The 17512-nt window shown below is 44.6% G+C and overlaps 1 protein-coding gene across 1 annotated transcript; it reads left to right on the top strand.

Moving 5' to 3' along the window:
* The first annotated feature begins 6341 nt into the window (after positions 1-6341).
* GSC (goosecoid homeobox) lies at positions 6342-10290 on the top strand. The gene is made up of 3 exons (XM_064459992.1): positions 6342-6784; positions 6969-7228; positions 7731-10290. Exons 1-3 carry the CDS (start codon positions 6454-6456, stop codon positions 7881-7883), a joined length of 744 nt encoding a protein of 247 aa, XP_064316062.1. The 5' UTR covers positions 6342-6453; the 3' UTR covers positions 7884-10290.
* The last annotated feature ends 7222 nt before the right edge of the window (positions 10291-17512 follow it).

Genomic DNA, 17512 nt, shown 5'->3' with positions numbered 1-17512 from the left:
CCATAGGTGTGGAATTGGGCCCCAGCTCCAGTTCCACTACAGTAAGAACTGTTGGATTATACTACAGTGATATTCATAAACTCTAAAAGCTCCTAAAAAACCAGAGAAGTTTCAAAAATACATCATGTGCATGTTACAGAAAACAATGCAGTAGCTGTCTTTTGTACAGTCGGCTTATTTGTTTTTAAAGCTGACTTTGTTGCTCTAACTCCCTAGAAAAGCCTTTTGAGGCTCTTTGCATTACAGATAAAGGGCTACTTTGGGTCTAATCTCCCAGGGCCTTTTCAGGGAAGGGAGAGGTTCTGGTGGCATTGAGTATGTACAGTGTACATACTTAATACTACAAAGAAGAGCTTTAGCCCATGTAATAATGCTTGTGCAGAATGATAAGTGCTGACCACACACAATTTCTGTTGACTTGATTTGTAGTTCTGTGTGCTTAGGATCTCTTGTGGTTTAAAATCCAGTGTGCTACATGATGATCCAAAACTTAGTTCAGTCATTGGAAAAAGGCAAATCAACAGCGGAGGTCTGTTTGCTTTATGTTTGTCAATCAGGAAAGCAGTCTTCTGCCTTTTTTGTTCAATTTCTGTACTTATATTAGTATAAATCCTGGCATAGACAGAGGTCTAATAACATAGCAATGCTTAAAATGAGCACAGTTTATGCACATTATAAGTAGGGGTTAGGTACACATACATATCTACCTATGTGCCGTTATACGTGACTCTGTGTATAACACGGAGAATGATAATTACTCGCCCTTACTGAGAAAACTTTAAGTCCTAAAAGGTTAAGAGTGGAGCCCCCTTGTCTTGGAAGCTTGTGAGCTCACTGTTGCACTATGGTTGAACTTGCAGGAGAAATCTTGGCTGTTGGCTGTACTGTGATAGAGAGCCCCTTCTAAAATGTGGGTCAGTCACGCGTGTGCAGCAGACTCCTGCTGTGTCAGCCTCTACAGCACCCCCCTTTGCACGAAACTTTTTCTTAATGTAGGTGTCCAGATCATCCCATTTTACTGACCATAAATACATTTGATCACAAGACCTTTGAGTAAAGTATCTCACTCAAACTGCATTTGACGGAAAGCAAAATTACCAAGTAGCAGGGCATCTTCCTGTTGACTCCTGCAACTGCAGTCAAGGACCCAAAATGTCTTCCCACTGTCCCCTTGAAAAGATGCATTGTTTTAGAAGATCCTTCTTTTCAACCATCTGCACAGTTTAGATGCAGATTCCTCTGTTTAGAGGAAAAGTGTTTTTCCTGCTGTATCAGTAATATTGTACCTCTTTGTTTGCCAAGTGTGTCGTGTATTGGAAACCTGCAAAAAACCTCTCTTTTGCCTTTGTTCACATTCATGGAAACCTTCAAGAGATTCTACTTTCTTCATTAGATTACATCACATCAGACCGAATCCATATCAGCTTTTAAATTGATATAGCATCTGAATTGTGTACAACACAAAGTGTCTATGTCCACTCGTTACGATTCTGAAAAAAATCACCTCCAATCGCTAACAAAAGGGGTAGTGTATCCTGAGAACTCTGTGTATGACAAACTGACATATACAATAAATATGAATGTTACTACAGTAACAGATTGAAATTATATAGTTCATTTAAACCTTTTTCCAACTTCAGCTTAGTCCCAGCTAAAGCACACAGGAAATAAACATATTGAGCTGTCTGGCACCAGGCAACTATCCAGGTCCTGTTCTGTCTAGCACTGGGCTAGGCTTATCCATCCAATCAACATTGGGAGGTTTATTTATGTGGGACATATATTAGTAATAAATGGATTTATTCAGTAGCTTGGTGGATTTATACACATACAAAATCGTTTTAGTTTAAGGAGACTTAAAACTGAGTGACTCCACTACTTTTATGGGCTGTGTCCTGAAGCTCTTACGCAACTTCTATTCTCCTCTTCACAAGAAAAAGAAAAAAAAGCCCAAAACCCTAATTGAAGTCAGTGGGACGTTTGCTGGAGCAAAAACTGCAAAAGGCTTAGGAACTGGTGAAATGCAAGTGACCACGCAGCTAGAGAGGATTACGGTATAGTTATATACATTTTATGTAATATTCCAAATATAAAGGTCCGTTTTAATTTTTACAGACCAAGATACAACTGATAGAATTCGGAAGGGTTATCTGGGCTTTCTTTATCGCACCTAGTTGTACTTTAGACAGATTTTGTTCTAAGACATTAATTTGGCATGCAAGTCAGGTCTGGGCTACGTTGAAGTCTCTTTCCTCTGATTCCTCTGTTGTTTTTTAGAAAACAAGACGCAGAATTCGCTTTAGAGCTATGGTTTATCCATTTCAATCAGATAGTGAGTGGCACATTCTCACCTCATTTGCAGTTTTTAATTCCAATTGGACACTGCTTTTGAAATGTCCCTTCTCTTTTCCCCCTTTATGCTGCCACTTGAAAGTTGAAATGTAGCAAGAATGTAATGTTAGGTGCCAGTTTTCTGAATTACAGGGTGACTGCTTTAGCTGATCCCAAAAAGCAAGTGTCTTTTTATACCGCATAAAAGCCTGAAATGTTTACATATCAAAAGGCTATAGGCCAATTTCTGTCAAAATTATACATGAAGTTAAGCAGTACAAGCAATTTATTTAAACACTAGTCATTGTAGAAAAATTCAAAACCATATGCTCTTTTAGCAGTTTTTCACAAATGCATTTGACCCATGACTTGGCAAGACATACATGCTTCATAATTTACTCTAAATTTCAAATCCCCATGACATTTAAATAAAAGATCTTCATTAATAAAGTTTATATGAATGAAAACTTTAGAAGCTGATATTGTTAGAGCGAAGCTTTAGGAAAGAAAAAAAAAAAAAAGAAATCGCGTTTCTGCCTCGCTTTCAAATGACTGACTTTCCTAATCAGTTCAAGATAAGTTTATTCTGGGAACAAATTACCGTAATTTCGCATTGTACGATTTTGTTTTTGGGGGTGGGGGGTGGTGAAGTAATGATGCAATCAATCTGAAACAAACGTGAGGAAGGCCGAAGGGTGATGGCATCTGTACGTGAGCGATGTGACGCGAAGCGCTGTTCGCGAGCGGGTTTCGCAGCCGGCGACCCACCAGAAGCCTCGGCTCAGCCGCGCTGTAGCGGCGGGCGGGAGCCTCCGCCGGGGAGCAGCCGCCCGAAGGGAGCCCCGGCCGGGCGGGCCGGGCCCGGGGCTCCTGGGGTGCCCCCGCCGGGAGGCCCCAGCGGCGGGTCCCCGCGCCCCGCTGCAGCCCGGGGTGCCGCTCCCGCCGCCAGGCAGGGCGGAGGCAGGGGCGGGCAGGCGGTGCGCCGTGCGTCCCCCGGAATTATTCCTTAATACCTTAAAATAAAAAAACCGACCGGTTTCTCAACAAGCGCGTTTTCACAGACTTGCGTATGGTGATTGCTTTGTAGGAAATCGTGTTTGGGTAATAATGTCGAAAATCAGTGCAGCGTTTACTTTATTTCATACCTAACAGCTTGTTCTGCCCGGTGCTCTACTCCTCTTTAGATCTCTCTTTCAACCCATGCTGTGACTACCCTCCGGTAACAAACAATTGCCTAGCAACACTACGCAGCGCAATTTGCTTGCGTTTCATTTGTTATTACGATTTCATCCCGACATCGTGTGACAACTGATTGTTTGTTTAACGCAATTTTACGTTCCGCAAAGTTAGCGAAGAGGGGATGTGAAACGAGAAGCTGCGAGAGCAGGTTTCGCGGGTATCAGACCTTGGGGGGGTAGGGGGGGTGTTCGCGGCAAGACTTCTAAGATTAAAACAAAACAAAGGAGAACTTCCCCACGGGGGTGACAAGTAATTTGAAAAAATAATCTCTAAATTAGGACTAAAGCTAAGAGTTGCAGCGTGATGGATCGTCCTCAGGCAGAGCCTTCCCCATGGAAAATCTCGCCGGGAAGCCGGGGCTCGCCCAGCCCAGGCGGCGGGTGCGGGTGCCGGGCCGGTGCCGCGGCTGCCCCGGGGGGCCGCAGCCCCCCTGCTGCCCACCGCGCCCCGCCGTGCCGCCTTCACCTGGGCCGAGCCGGAGGGGAGCGGCGCTGCCACCCCGCTGCGAGCGATGCCAAGCACCCAAAAACCGGCCCTGGCGGCGGGCGTGCTCCCCCGGGCCTCCGCGGGAGCGGGGCTTCAGCGGGGTCACCCGCTCTCCCGGCGGGGCGGCAAAGCGCTGTCCCGCTACCCGCGGGTCCCCCCCGAGACATTCCCCCCCGCGCCAGTGGCAGAGCTGGCCGTGTCCCCGCTCTCGGGCCCCCGCCGGGCCTGGCACTCCCGGGGGCTCCGAGCAGGGCTCTCCCGCAGCCCCGGGAGCTGCCAAGGCCGCCGGAGCGATGCCACCGTGCGTGGCGGCGGGACCGCCGAGGGCGTGAAGAAGCATCCCGATGGCGGCATTGGGCAGCGCGCTGCCCCCCGTCCCGCCGGGCAGAGCTGCGCCCCGGGAACTACCGGCCAAAAACCCCAGCAAACCAGCCCAAAACTGCCCCCGAAGTCCAACACCAAAGAAACAAATAAACGATCAAAAATAAAGAAAACGCCCAAAGCAACAACAGAGAAAGCCCAAATCTAACAAAACAAAAGAAACTAATAAACCAACGCCACAACTCTGTCAGACAGTTTCACTTTACATCGAATTCTCAAAAATATGCACGAAGCTCAGGTCTAAATCCCGAAGCCGGTAAGAAATGGATCGGCAAATAAACTGAAGTAAAGGAAATGATGCTTAGTAATTAGACACACGGCGACGTATTAAGAAAGTGAGAATTAAGGTCCTGGCGTTCTTTAACGTCTTGCTAGAAATAGGGTTTTGGTCACGATCGTTCTCGGATGCGGTTTTAAATCCTGGAATATCGAGGAAAGGGAGGACAAGGATAAAGTGCGAGTAAGCGCTAACGAGGATCTTCTTTGTTGAGGAAAAATAATGTGTTCCTCGTAAACGGACCCTAATGACTTGTTTTCATTTCACGCGTACAATTTCCTACCTTCTTTGATGGAGGGTTGATGGTGTAAATAGTCTAATCTTATTCAGTTCACCTCCTGTGGATTCCCAGTGACAGTCGTGACAGACGAAGTATTCTGCAAATCACAAGAGCCAGCTACCAAGAGAGACAAACGTCTTAACAGGAAGAGTTTTAGGAACTTAAAACCGCTCCATTTTAAATTCACGGAACACGCAAAATATAAATTTCTCCGTATCATTGCAATTCTATAGGCTTTCTTTTCCAAGCTAGAATTGGAAAGATTCTTCCTTAAACAGAAAAGAGAAAGGCACCAGGATGGATCAGGAGCAAATCGGAACACCTACCAGACCCGGGGATTTGAGATGGCACTGGTCTTTAGCATTTCCACGTCCTGGCTTGTTTAAAAATAAAAAGTGATACCTGTCTGGATCTGAATCTCTTTAAAAAGATGTTTACGCGTCCTAGTTCCGCCAGGTGATCTAGGAAAAGAGAAAAAAAATATAGTTCATTTACTCAGTGAAGAGGTTGTTGCTTCACCGCATAGAGCTGAAGTGAGAGGAACGCACGCTCCGCAGCAGCCCGTCAGCCCTCCGAGCCGCGGGACGCGAGATTCAAACCCTGCCACAGAATCACTTGGAGAGGGTGCGGGGGGAGTTGCGTGGTTGTACCGCAGTTTATTATATTTTTTTTTTAATGCTTCTTAACCAATTCGAAGCATAAATAATGAATCTGAGCTTCAGACAGAGGAAATCGCACCCACTAATGTGGACTAACACGAGCAAAGCAGGCGCATAATAGCCGAGGCTAGGAGCTGCTAACCACTTCTGCACAATGGCATTAATAAGATTAACCTGGGCAATTAGCTGGTGCAGCAGAGATCAAGCCTAAATCCGGGGCCTTTCAAAAAAGCCCACTAATGGAAAGGATTACGTTAATTTCATTAATTCTCAATACACAGACCCGGGCTCCTTTCACTCCTTTGTGTAACCCCCACCTCTTCCCTACAAAAAAGGGGGATAAAAAAAAAATCAAATCTGGTTTTGTTTGTCATCTGCATATTACCAGGAACTAAATCCAGGATGACGTCGCCTGGGTATAAAAAAGGGAAGAGGTTCAGATGGATTATACTCCGAGCAGCCCTCTGGGTTGAGATCAGTAAACAGGCGAGAGTTGAGGGGGGAAAGTTCCAGGGGTGGATCCTGCGCGCACACACCCGCACACGCACACACATGCACACGCACACACGCGCGCACAGGCACACACGCACACTCTGCCCGCAAGCTGCCCTCGGAAAAAGCTCCGCTCTTTTCGCTCCGAACCCTTTTTAAAATTTCTCCGAAAAGTTTCGATTTCGTGTCTCTCCAGCCTCCCCCCCCCCTCCCGCCCCCCCACCACAACCACCGCCACCTACCCGCCGTCCCGCCCGCCCTCCCCCCGCGGCCGGTCCCCGCTGCCCTGCCCCGGCACGGTTTGGGGCATGCCTGTGAGCATGTTCAGCATCGACAATATCCTGGCGGCCAGACCTCGCTGCAAGGACTCGGTGCTGCTGCCCCCGAGCGCCGCGCCCGTCGTCTTCCCCAGCCTCCACGGGGACTCGCTCTACGGCAGCGCCTCCGACTACGGCGGATTTTACTCCCGGGCGGTGGCACCCGCCTCCGCGCTGCCGCCGGCCGTCACCGGATCCCGGCTCGGCTACAACAACTACTACTACGGGCAGCTGCATGTGCCGGCGTCCCCCGTGGGCCCTTCGTGCTGCGGAGCCGTGCCGCCTCTGGGCGCCCAGCAGTGCTCCTGCGTCCCCCCCGCAGGTAAGGGTCCCCGCGCGGAGCGTCCCCGCGTGGGACGGGGCGGACGGGCTTTCTTTGTTCCCGCAGCCGCGGGGCAGGAGGGGGTGGCGGGGAGCTGGCGGCTCCGCAGGAGCGGGGGTGGGCGGCGGGGGCCAGCAGCGATCTCATGCAAAGCCTGTCCGTCGTCTCGTCTGTCTGTCCGTAGGTTACGAGGGCACTGGGTCAGTCCTGATGTCCCCTGTTCCCCATCAGATGTTGCCCTACATGAACGTGGGCACTTTGTCCCGGACGGAGCTGCAGTTACTGAACCAGCTGCACTGCAGGCGAAAAAGACGGCATCGGACGATCTTCACTGACGAGCAGCTAGAAGCGCTGGAAAACCTCTTCCAGGAAACGAAATACCCGGACGTGGGCACCAGGGAACAGCTGGCCAGAAGGGTGCACTTAAGAGAGGAGAAAGTGGAGGTATTTTGCTCTCCTTTCCCGCTTCCACCCTCTGACTTTCGCATTTAAACGCGCTGGGACGCCGGTCCCTCGCTGCGGCTCCAGCCCGCTCCGCCGGCCGCGGCGAGTTGGGGGGGGGGCGAGCAACAGGTTTGCGGGGGGCAGAGGGAAAGTCTTCCATCATCATCATCATTATTATTATTATTATTATTATTATTATTATTATTATTATTATTACTATTATTATTATTAGCATCGCCAAGCGCCCCTCTGGAGGTGGCTGCCCGAGCCGATGGGGCGGCTGTGGGCAAGTGTCGGGAGGCGGTTGTGCCTCCCGAAGGCGCTCAGGCTTCCCCGCCCGGGCGGCCGCTCCCTCCGCTCCCGCCGCGGCTCCGGGCCTGGCCGGGCTCCGGCCGGGAGGAGGGCGCGCTGCCGCCTTGCGTCTTTGGGTTTGGGTTTTTTTTTTTTTTTCCCTTCCCCCCCCCCCCCCCCCCCCCAATAATTTAATTTCTTAACGTAACAGGTTTGGTTCAAAAACCGCCGGGCAAAGTGGAGGAGGCAAAAGCGGTCGTCTTCGGAGGAGTCAGAAAACGCACAAAAATGGAATAAAGCGTCTAAAACCTCTCCGGAGAAGAGACAAGAAGAAGGGAAAAGTGACTTGGACTCCGACAGCTGATACCTCGCAGGGGGGACATTTCCCGTGGACAGTCGGATACGCTCCGGAGGATGCTACTAATCTTGCACAAGCTCTGCCTTGTTGGAGGGGGAAAATATCTGTATATAATGTACAATGCCCCGAGTTGATTTCGTGTAAATAAAATGTGTTGCGGAGGTGTTGCACAGGTAGACGGCGGCGCGTTTGTTCACCCCTGTGCTGCGGGGAGAGGGGAGAGGAGAAGAGAGGAGGAGATGAGAGGAGAGGCGGGCGGCGGTGCCCCGCTCCCCGGGGGCCAGGGGCGGCCTTGCAGGCGCAGTTACTTATTTACCGCGGTTTCGCCCAGTTCGCGAGGAAGCGGAGGGCAGGGCGCTGCCAGTCGGGCCCCTTGGTCACCCGCCGGCTGCAGGCCGAGGGGCGATGGCCGACCTTTCAGCCGGAGGAAGGCGGCGGAGGCCGGGCCGGGCCGGTCCCGTCCCGTCCCGACGGCAGCGCCCGGGGCTGTCCCGCCGAGGCCGGGGGCAAACCTCGCCCCTGCTGCCGCTGCCCCCCCCGCACCCCCCGGCGGTGCCCGCCTGCCCGGCCCCAGGGCCGAACGCTTCCCGCCGCGGGCAGCCCCCTCCCGCCCCGCCGGCCCGGTCAGGCGATGCCCTTCGGAAATACTTGCAAGCAAAGCAAATTCGGCCTCGCACTTGTTGCTCTCTCCTGTTTCCCTGCGCTTTTCTCTCCCTCCCTCTGCAGTCATACCCTGTTGAGCTTCCAAACGTGTGTCTTTGATCCCCCTTTAGAAAAGCTATCTCCCTACATCGGTGTTTAAAATTGCTATTAATGAATTTCATCCGTGATCAGATGAATTACGCATAAAGGGAGGTACGAGCCCTCGTGTGCTGCTTTTGGGGATGTTTCACAAGTAGTTGCTAACTGATGTTTTCTCCCCTTTGAGGCAGCACCTTTGCAGTGACAGCCTGGTCTCATTTTACTCTTCCCTCTGTGAGGGCCTTGTAAAAGAGAAGTCTATTCCCCCTGTAAAATTCACATTCATTTTCCATATGCTTTTTTGCCTGTGACTCCCCAGCTCCCAGTGTTCATCCCTTCAGAGCAGAACCACCACGGCTTCCCCATGTTGTCTTGTTCAGAAAGACCTTTCCCTCTCCTTGTCTACAAAGACTGACTATAAATTTAAAACAAATGACCAGGAGGCATAAAGCCAACATGGATAACCTCTGGCTGGAAATCTTCATGCTGTGCCTTTCATTCAGAAGTTAAGTGGTAGCGAGCTGATTTTCCTTAATTATGGCCGATGCCTATAACTCACCTGTACCTATTCCACTCGTTCAGCTTAGGCAAGAAATCGGTTTATACAAATGTGCTCACCATTGCTTCCAGTGACACTAGAAAGGGTCAGCTGCAGTGTTGCTTGTCCTTGTGCTTTTCCTCCCTTTCCGGATACAGCCAGCTTTTTATGGGTATTGTAGTATGGTGCATATTGCAGGTGTTAGTGCGATAGAGCAAACCTCAGTACCTGTCTGCCCACATAATGTTTCCTTATGTACCCATGCTTCCTCATAGATGTTGTATCTCCCTCTGAGCAGTCGCCGTACCAAGACGTAGGAACAGCTGCTGTGGAAGAAATTAAGTGTGGTTTTGTATGAATCAGTCCTTTAGGGGGCTTACAGTTTCATAGCTACTGCTCTCTTGAAGAGAAGAAGAAATTTAGCCTCTTTTGTTCCTTAGCGCAGCAGAGAAGGAAGGAAAAAAGCAAATTTCTCAATGGATTCTTCTTCTTGGATATATACCACGATTTGGCTCTACAGAGCTATTGCATTTTGGAGATGCTACCGTATTGCTACGATGTGTATCCGATCTCTGTAAAGTGTATTGAATTACAACCCAGCAGCACTGAAAATTAGTTTTCAAATTACTGAAAATTAGTTTTCAAAAGAAGTGTTTTGTTATGTTATATGCAGGAAGTCTCACTGAGTGGAATTTTAATGTCATCTCCTCTGTATTTAGTCATTGTTAGGTTTTAAAGTGCATACTCGATTTGCAAATAAAAGCCAGGTCTAAGGATAATATTGCCCAGGATTTTGCAAATGCTTATGTATTTTTTTTACTTCCCACGTATAAATATCCTTACTGCTACATTGGGAGCTCGGTAGGGTTTCACTTTGTTTTGTTTTGCATTTTTGTGTGTGGAGTGGTAATCTTGGAAGTCACTATTAAGGATTTTATCCTGCATAGTTAAATGTGGGAGTTAAACTGGGTCTGGGTTTTTAAGGGGTGGGCTTTAAATATGATTTTGATAACCAGTACCAGTTACTTAAGGTTGTAGTCCACATCTTCAGAGGGTTTTAGGCTTTTCCAATGGGAGCAAGGTGCTCGAGAACCGCAGAAGCTCCAGGTCACTGAATGTGCCAATTTATGGATTTGTTTAGAACTTTTTGTTCTGCGGGAGCATGGGATTTGACGTAAGAATCAAAACCTTGTGTCCCAAAGCATGCTTTCTATGCATGGGATTGTGATGAAGTCACCAATGATTGCCTTAAAAGCACATTGTACCTTAGTCCGAGTTAATATTTGAGTTGACTATAAACTCTTGATTACTGTAAGCTTGATCTTGTCTTAAAGTCACTGATATCTGTTCTTAATACTACATGTAGATGTAGCTCTATTAGAGTTAATATCACTTAACATCTATTTGAAAAGCAATTTTAATCTTGACCTAAAAGCTTTAGATTACTTACTAAAAATGGCGTTTGTGCCGTTAGACAGTAGGAGTAGCTGTCTCATTCTTTTCCTCGCTAGTGTTTGGTGAAAACCTGAAGACTTCATTCTCCCCTTTTTACACTACAAAATGAGATCCTATGCAGTTTGGAAGAGTCTGATAACCGAAAAGTAGTGAGAAGATGACATCAGAAGAATGAAGAAAGTAGAAAACTAAATGATTGAAAGCATGAGGATGATTGTAGTAAGAAAATCTCTCCTTCGCTTGTACTGTTTGTTTGGCCTAATCTGCCTCTAGATGTTTGCCTGGATTTTTATTTTAGGAGAATTCCTACATGCCAAAATGCGAATGCCACATGACAACTTTCATTATTTTCTCTTTCTGTTGGTGCAGTAGGGGAAAGGCAAAGTGAGGGACCTGAATATGTGCTATGTTCCAACAGGTTCAGTTCTAACAAAGAGGCTTTGAAAGAGTTGGTTGCGGTTGTGTTTGTTAACACTTGTCTAAGAAGGAGACCAAAAGAAATTTTTTTTCTTTAATTTTTTTTGTTTGTTTTGTCTGTGTCTCCTCCACTGCAATTTACAACCTTGCACCTTGCTGCAAACCTCTTCTCAGAAGATTTAATATGACTGAAAAACCCATTAACTGTTTCTGAAACATGATGTATGGTTGGTTCATGGTACTGATGTGCTATCTGGGTTTTACAACTTGAGTTCAGTTTCTTGCCGTCTCACTGATTTTCTATGAAATGTTGGACTTCTTTCTTTCTAAATTTCTGTCCATGGGATTAATAATATTCCTTTCAGATCTTACCAGGGAGCTAGGGTGAAGGGAGGATTATAAGAAGCAACATAAACTACTTCAGAGGTTCACCACTGTAGTGAAGAATTATTCCAGACAATGCATTATAGGAGCAATAATTGAATAATTATACAAAAGGAGCATACACTAAATAAATCTTCCTGACACCAAGCTGGTTTAGGTTATGAAATCCTCTTGCAAGGGAAAGCTAGGGAAAGCAATGTGTAGCAAGCAGACAATGCAGAAGCTTTCTGCTGTGTAGAGGCAGATTGAGCAATCTGCTGCATATCTTCATTGTGCCATCTGCATTTAGATGGCCAAAATTTATGTTTCTATTTAATACCCTATTTACCATATTTATTTCTGTAGTCTTGTTGTAATAAGTAACACTGGAACGCAGAGGTCAGATTTTTTTGCTTGACATAAAATGTTTTATGATCAGCTGAAAATCTGGGCTCTTTTTTTCCTTTCAGTTTTACTAATACTTGAGCGAACCGGTTTTAAGCTTTACCATAATGGGATCCTGGGAATATAAACCATGCAAACTCTTTCTTACACATGACTTGTGAAGCAAACATCAGGATTAGTAGAAGTTATTAAAAAAATGCAACATTAAGGTGAGTTCATATTTTTTGTGCTCCATCTGCATTTATTGGTTCTCTGGGGTTATACAGCATGGAGCATAAATGAACAAAAACCCGAAGAGTTTTTGTTTTGTATTCTACCCCCTTAGGGTTTAATTCCATTTATACTTCATGTTTTCCTACTTTGGAGACCTGGTGAGTCTTGACTAAATCTAGACAGAGAAGTTTAGTCAAATTACTCTGTTTCTCTGGGGTTACCACTTACCCTGATTTGATTAGAGTCTGTTATACAAACGTAACAGTTGTACCTAAAATATGTTAGATTATAAGCAATTAATATGAACTTTAAAGTGACTTATCTGTTTAAAGCATCTGACAACTTTAAATGTAGAAACCTGTGTTACAATTCTGGTTTGCACTGAAACTATCCAAAGCTGGACAATTCAGGTGTAAAATCAAAACAGGAATCAGACTTCTTTCACCTTTTGTTTTCAGGATAGAATAGATGTCTACAGACAGAGACTATACCCCTCAGGACATACGGCAAAACTTAAGGCACAACTGAATGGAATAACTTGGAGCAGGAGAAAGGCCAGGAAAGTTGTTATTGCTTCAAAATATCTATGCAGTTAAACGTTGAAAGTTACTTCACCTCTGCCTTCTAATTGATGTCTGAGTACTGGTGTTTGCATTTCTTTTCTACTCCTTGTTTGGACAAATATGCATGCTTACCTTGGAAATTTGGAGCTTCACCTCATTTGTATACCCTGAAACATGTCAAATACCTGTGCCCATGTATAAATTATAATTGTGCTTTCGCATTATGTCCAGGAAAAGGGCCTTCACCCAAAACTCTGAACTAAGCATTGAATTCCCACCAGAGTCTGCCTGTGCTTATTTATGTAAGTACGATAACAATAAATCTTTATGCTATTCTATCTTTGAGGGAATTTATTCAGTGCTTCCTACCCAGTGACTGCAGAGTGATTTGCTAACATTGTGTGTTGGGTTTTCATCTAGACGGCACCCTGGTAAAAGAGATTACTTTGCCGTATACAGCCCCCTTCCTCTGGGCTGAACCGTCTCCTTTAACAAGAGGGCTGAACCTCCCCTTTCTGTCCAAGGTGGGTAGACCTGTGGACATGGCAGTCTTGATACATTCTTTTCCTAGGAAAAAAAAAAAAAGAGGCATTCAGAGCCAGATTCTGATGGTAGCATTTCAGCAATCTCGTCGGTAGCATAGCATCACAAACCATTGGATCTGTGCTGCAAACTACAGTGCTGGAATGAGCTGCTGAGAACAAGGATGAGAACTTCTGAGGCTGGCATCCCTCTTGACTCCAAGGTGTTATGAGTATAGAACCTGAATATAACTGTATTTATTTCCTTTATTGAGGGTTTTTGGCAAACTATCAAAGAACTTAGCTGTGAATTTTCAGAGTGATCCTGAGGTGGGGAACTACTGTTACTCCATTTTTCTATTGGAAATGTTTAGGTACCTCTTCCTCAGAGGGACGTGCACAAAGTCTTTGGCACATGTGGGGAAGGAGAAGTGATGACATTTTTCGCTAGTGAATTTTAATGCCATCACCATGTTTTCCTGTAATCCTCATGGAAATTTTACTTTTCTGGTGAAAACAAGGCCTTCGTGGTTATGCTTTATATAATTATATGTATAATTTCTCTTGGTACATGAACAAATTATGCATATTTTTGCTATGTGAGTGAATCCAAATTGAAGGGTAAATTAATGGAAGATAAGTGAAGGTAGGGGCAATATGGCTTTGGTATACAAAAGATGTATTTTTAAAAGCCACAAAATTAGAGCCCTGACCTGCTTTACTTGCACACCCAAAAACTCTTGCTGAGTGTTGCATGTGCAAGGAATGCAGTACCAGTAGAGAGTGAGTAACTTTCTATTAAGAGGAGAGAATAGAGGAGTTCTTTTTATGGCAAATTTTACCCCATAGTGGATAATTACAGCCAAGATGTAAACCCCTTAAAAGCTATAAGGCACCAGTATAATGAAACACATAACTGAAATTTACTGTACTTGTGTAGATTGCAAGCTTACTCTTGAATATTTAGTCTTCAACTTCTTAAATTTGTAGTTTCCACAGAGGACTTATAAGTGCTAGAATTTTGATTAACTGTCTCAAATAAACTACTGCTATTGTTATCACTATAAATCTCTTTAACCTAAGAGCCTCAAGGAGGCTGATATTTTTTGTGGAAACTGTAATGATTTAGAAGGGCATGAACCCACTACCCTTTATTTGGAGCTTCCTGTCATTATATAGTCTCAGGCTTCGTTTACATCAGTTATTAGGTCTTATTTGTTTAATATTACTTTTTCATTGGTTTTGTACTGTGTTTATAATGAACATTTTTAGAACATACTGTATTTTAATTTTAGTTGGCCTTAATGCTATGGAGACAGCTCTTCGCAACAAAACTTACTCACTTGTGGCTCCTTTAGCCTGGTTGAAAGGATAATGTGGAGGCCTGACCCAAAGCCTTTTTGAATTAATGAGAAATTTTATTCTTGAGCTGGTAATATTTCCCACTTATGTTAATGGATGGGTTATTTTGCAATGTGATCAGTGATGATAGGGTGTTAATCCCTGGTCAAAAGGGCTAGTGATTATAGGACAGAACCATGCAGGAAGGGATCATTAGTAATCCCAGGGCAACAGTCTCTCCTTAAAATTCTCTAAATGCTTTGACTTGTTTAGTTAAAGTCGTCCTTCCCACCTTATACAGGTGCAGTTTTATTGGTAGAAATGGGTTTGTACTACTAAAGTCACTGCAGTTGGTACTGCAGTTGGTATTGTTGTTGATGGAATAAGCTTTAAGGGTGTATCTGTATTCATGCTAAAAGTTTTAGTGGGATACCTTTAAGATAAAAAACCATGCTTCTACACTGAAATAATTATACTAGTACAACGCAGTCTTTAAATGAGTAGATTGTTGCTGCTTTTCAGAGGCCGTGAAATTGTTTGCAAGTGTATTCTTGATGTAGAAGTAGGTATTTTCCATGCAATGAGGCTTGACTAGAGTCAACATTAGGCCTTCAGACCTTATGTGAGGCTTATCTTCACCTGGATAAAGGCAAGATAAAAGTTTATGGATATCCATCACGCTTGGCCTTAAAGGAACATCTGATTTACCAGATGTTTAAGAAAATCCAGAACCGTGTTCCTGAATTGGAAAGCAGCTGTGTTTTTCTCTGCTCACGTATTCATTGGCACAGCTGCTTCAGATATCCAGGCATCTAAATTATTCTGACATCAGAAAAAAACCACTGAAACAGGGACTGATTATGGCCATATTGCTCATGATGCTTTAATGCTTTGGCTGACTGATCACTGGGAAAACTGTTCAGTCGCCAGACACACTGCAGTTAAGGAGCAAGTAGAATTCATGTTGAGGGCTAAGAGCTAGGACATTAGGTGCACTAGAGTCATTCTTTCTAATATCAGTCTCTTTGAAGTATCTGTCTTAAGAGCAGAATCAGTTTCCATTTCAACTACAGAGTCTCTTTGGTTGCATGCTGAAAATTTTGGTCTTGGCTGGATGGATGTCAGATAACTATGAAATTAAAACAAAAAAGGAAAAGATCTTATATTAAATCTGATGTTAAAATACTAATAAAGAGTATTCATTTACATCTTGCCTATTTCTGCAGGCTTTTGCTGTTATTTTCTCCGCCTCAAGTCTAGGTTCTGTTAAAAAACACTGGCCATCTAAATGATGACTAAATAGTAGTTTAGAAGCAGTCTATTGATGCCACTCAATTTCATTTGTGGTTTTTTAATCACCTTTGGATCAGCTCAAAGTAGAAACACAGCTGTCCTAGGAAAATGTCTGAGGATATTTTTGTAGAAAGAAGGTCTTGGGATTATAGAGTCTGATCTTCACTTCTGGAAGAAGAGCAGGTGAACTGGAAGCAGTACTCTTCCAAACTGCATTGCCAAGCCACTCTTGGCCCTGGACCAAGAAGAAAGAAGAGCAGGTAAGAGCCACCTCCCCACCTTTCCATATCAGCACCAGATGCAAACTCAGTATGTCTGAGTGGCTGTGACTCTTGCTAAGAGGATTTGTCCCAGAGATATAGTCAATAACTGTTATTGAGGGTTCTGGCTGAGGATTAAGACCATTTAAGGTTTGATTGAAAGCATGTTTGTACAAATGATGTTTTAGGATTTTTTAAAAATAATATAAGATATATTCAATGTTTATTTTTGGAATGAAAAATTAAAAAATATTTTTGTTTTGTTTATCTATTTTTACATCCTCTTATTGGAAGGCCTTTCACTGTTGTTGCAGCGTAAGTTGTGAAGACAGGCATTTAAACCTGTAAATAACCGAAGCCTTCTGACCCATTTTAGAAACCCTAGTTGTTTCTGATAGCTCATGGTTATCCATGTGTGGCATTCCAGTGGTGGGGTTCCACATAGACCAATCAGTTACCAGGCATCTCAGAAAACCTGAAGGGTATGGGATGATGTGTATAATAAAATTGAAAACTTCTGAAATCTATCTTTGGTATGGAAGCATCTTTTGTAGAGAAAAAATCAATGGCAGGTCATGCTGTGGCTAATGATACATGACTTGCAGATTGTACTTGCAAGGACCGAGATCCTTCTTTGTCTGTTTCAGCAGGTTTGAACCCATACCTGGCAGATACAAATTGGGATCCACCAACAACAATGAAGTGTTTAGAAAACTTGCAGGGCCCAGAGGGTAGTGTTCCAGGATAAAGCCTTCCTGAGATAGACTAGCCAGAGGTTTTTCAATGAAACAAATAGGTAGTACTTACACCACAAACTGAGAATGAGTAGTACAGTAATGGATAGGACACTAGTAGGGAATTAACAAAATCTGTAGTTCTGCTGGTGTTAGAACTCTCAGATGTCTACGTCCTCAGCTAAACCAGATATGTTTCTGCCTGTAAAATGGAAATAATTCAACATGATAACTATAGATACCAAGTGCTAGGTACTATTTCTCTGTCAGGATATCTTTGGAGTGAGTGTTTTCCTCTATTCACTACAGATAGAGCCATATTTAAGATTTGAAAATAACAATATCTAAATGGATGTGTAATACCAGATCAAAGAGATTCGTGAGAATGAAAATGCTGCAAAACCTGTCTTAACCTCAGTAGCCTCATCTGCAGTAGGCTGATAGGATTGCGCACAAGAGATCACTTTCCCTTCTGACATCCTATTTAAAATCCATCCTGAAGGAGGGATAAAACAACTTGACATCTCATCAATGAGGTGTCTGAGCAAGTATGAGATACCAAGGAAAGAATAGGTTGGCCCTCTGCCACATGTTCTGCACTTCTAGGGGAGGGCCAATGTACAGGCTGTAGAAGAAGAGATGGCAAGAGTAAGGGGGAATAGAATCATATAAATCCCTGGGCTTTTCCACAGTAAGAGCTTGCAGCATTTTCTTTTCTGAACACTTTCCAACAAATTGTTAAAGAGAGAGCCTGTATCTAAATGGTTAATTACTTGGAGTGGAGGCAGAAG

The sequence above is a fragment of the Phalacrocorax carbo genome, chromosome 9 (assembly GCF_963921805.1).
Source record: "Phalacrocorax carbo chromosome 9, bPhaCar2.1, whole genome shotgun sequence".
In the NCBI taxonomy this organism is placed as follows: domain Eukaryota; kingdom Metazoa; phylum Chordata; class Aves; order Suliformes; family Phalacrocoracidae; genus Phalacrocorax; species Phalacrocorax carbo.
This window is presented reverse-complemented; position numbering and strand designations above follow the sequence as displayed.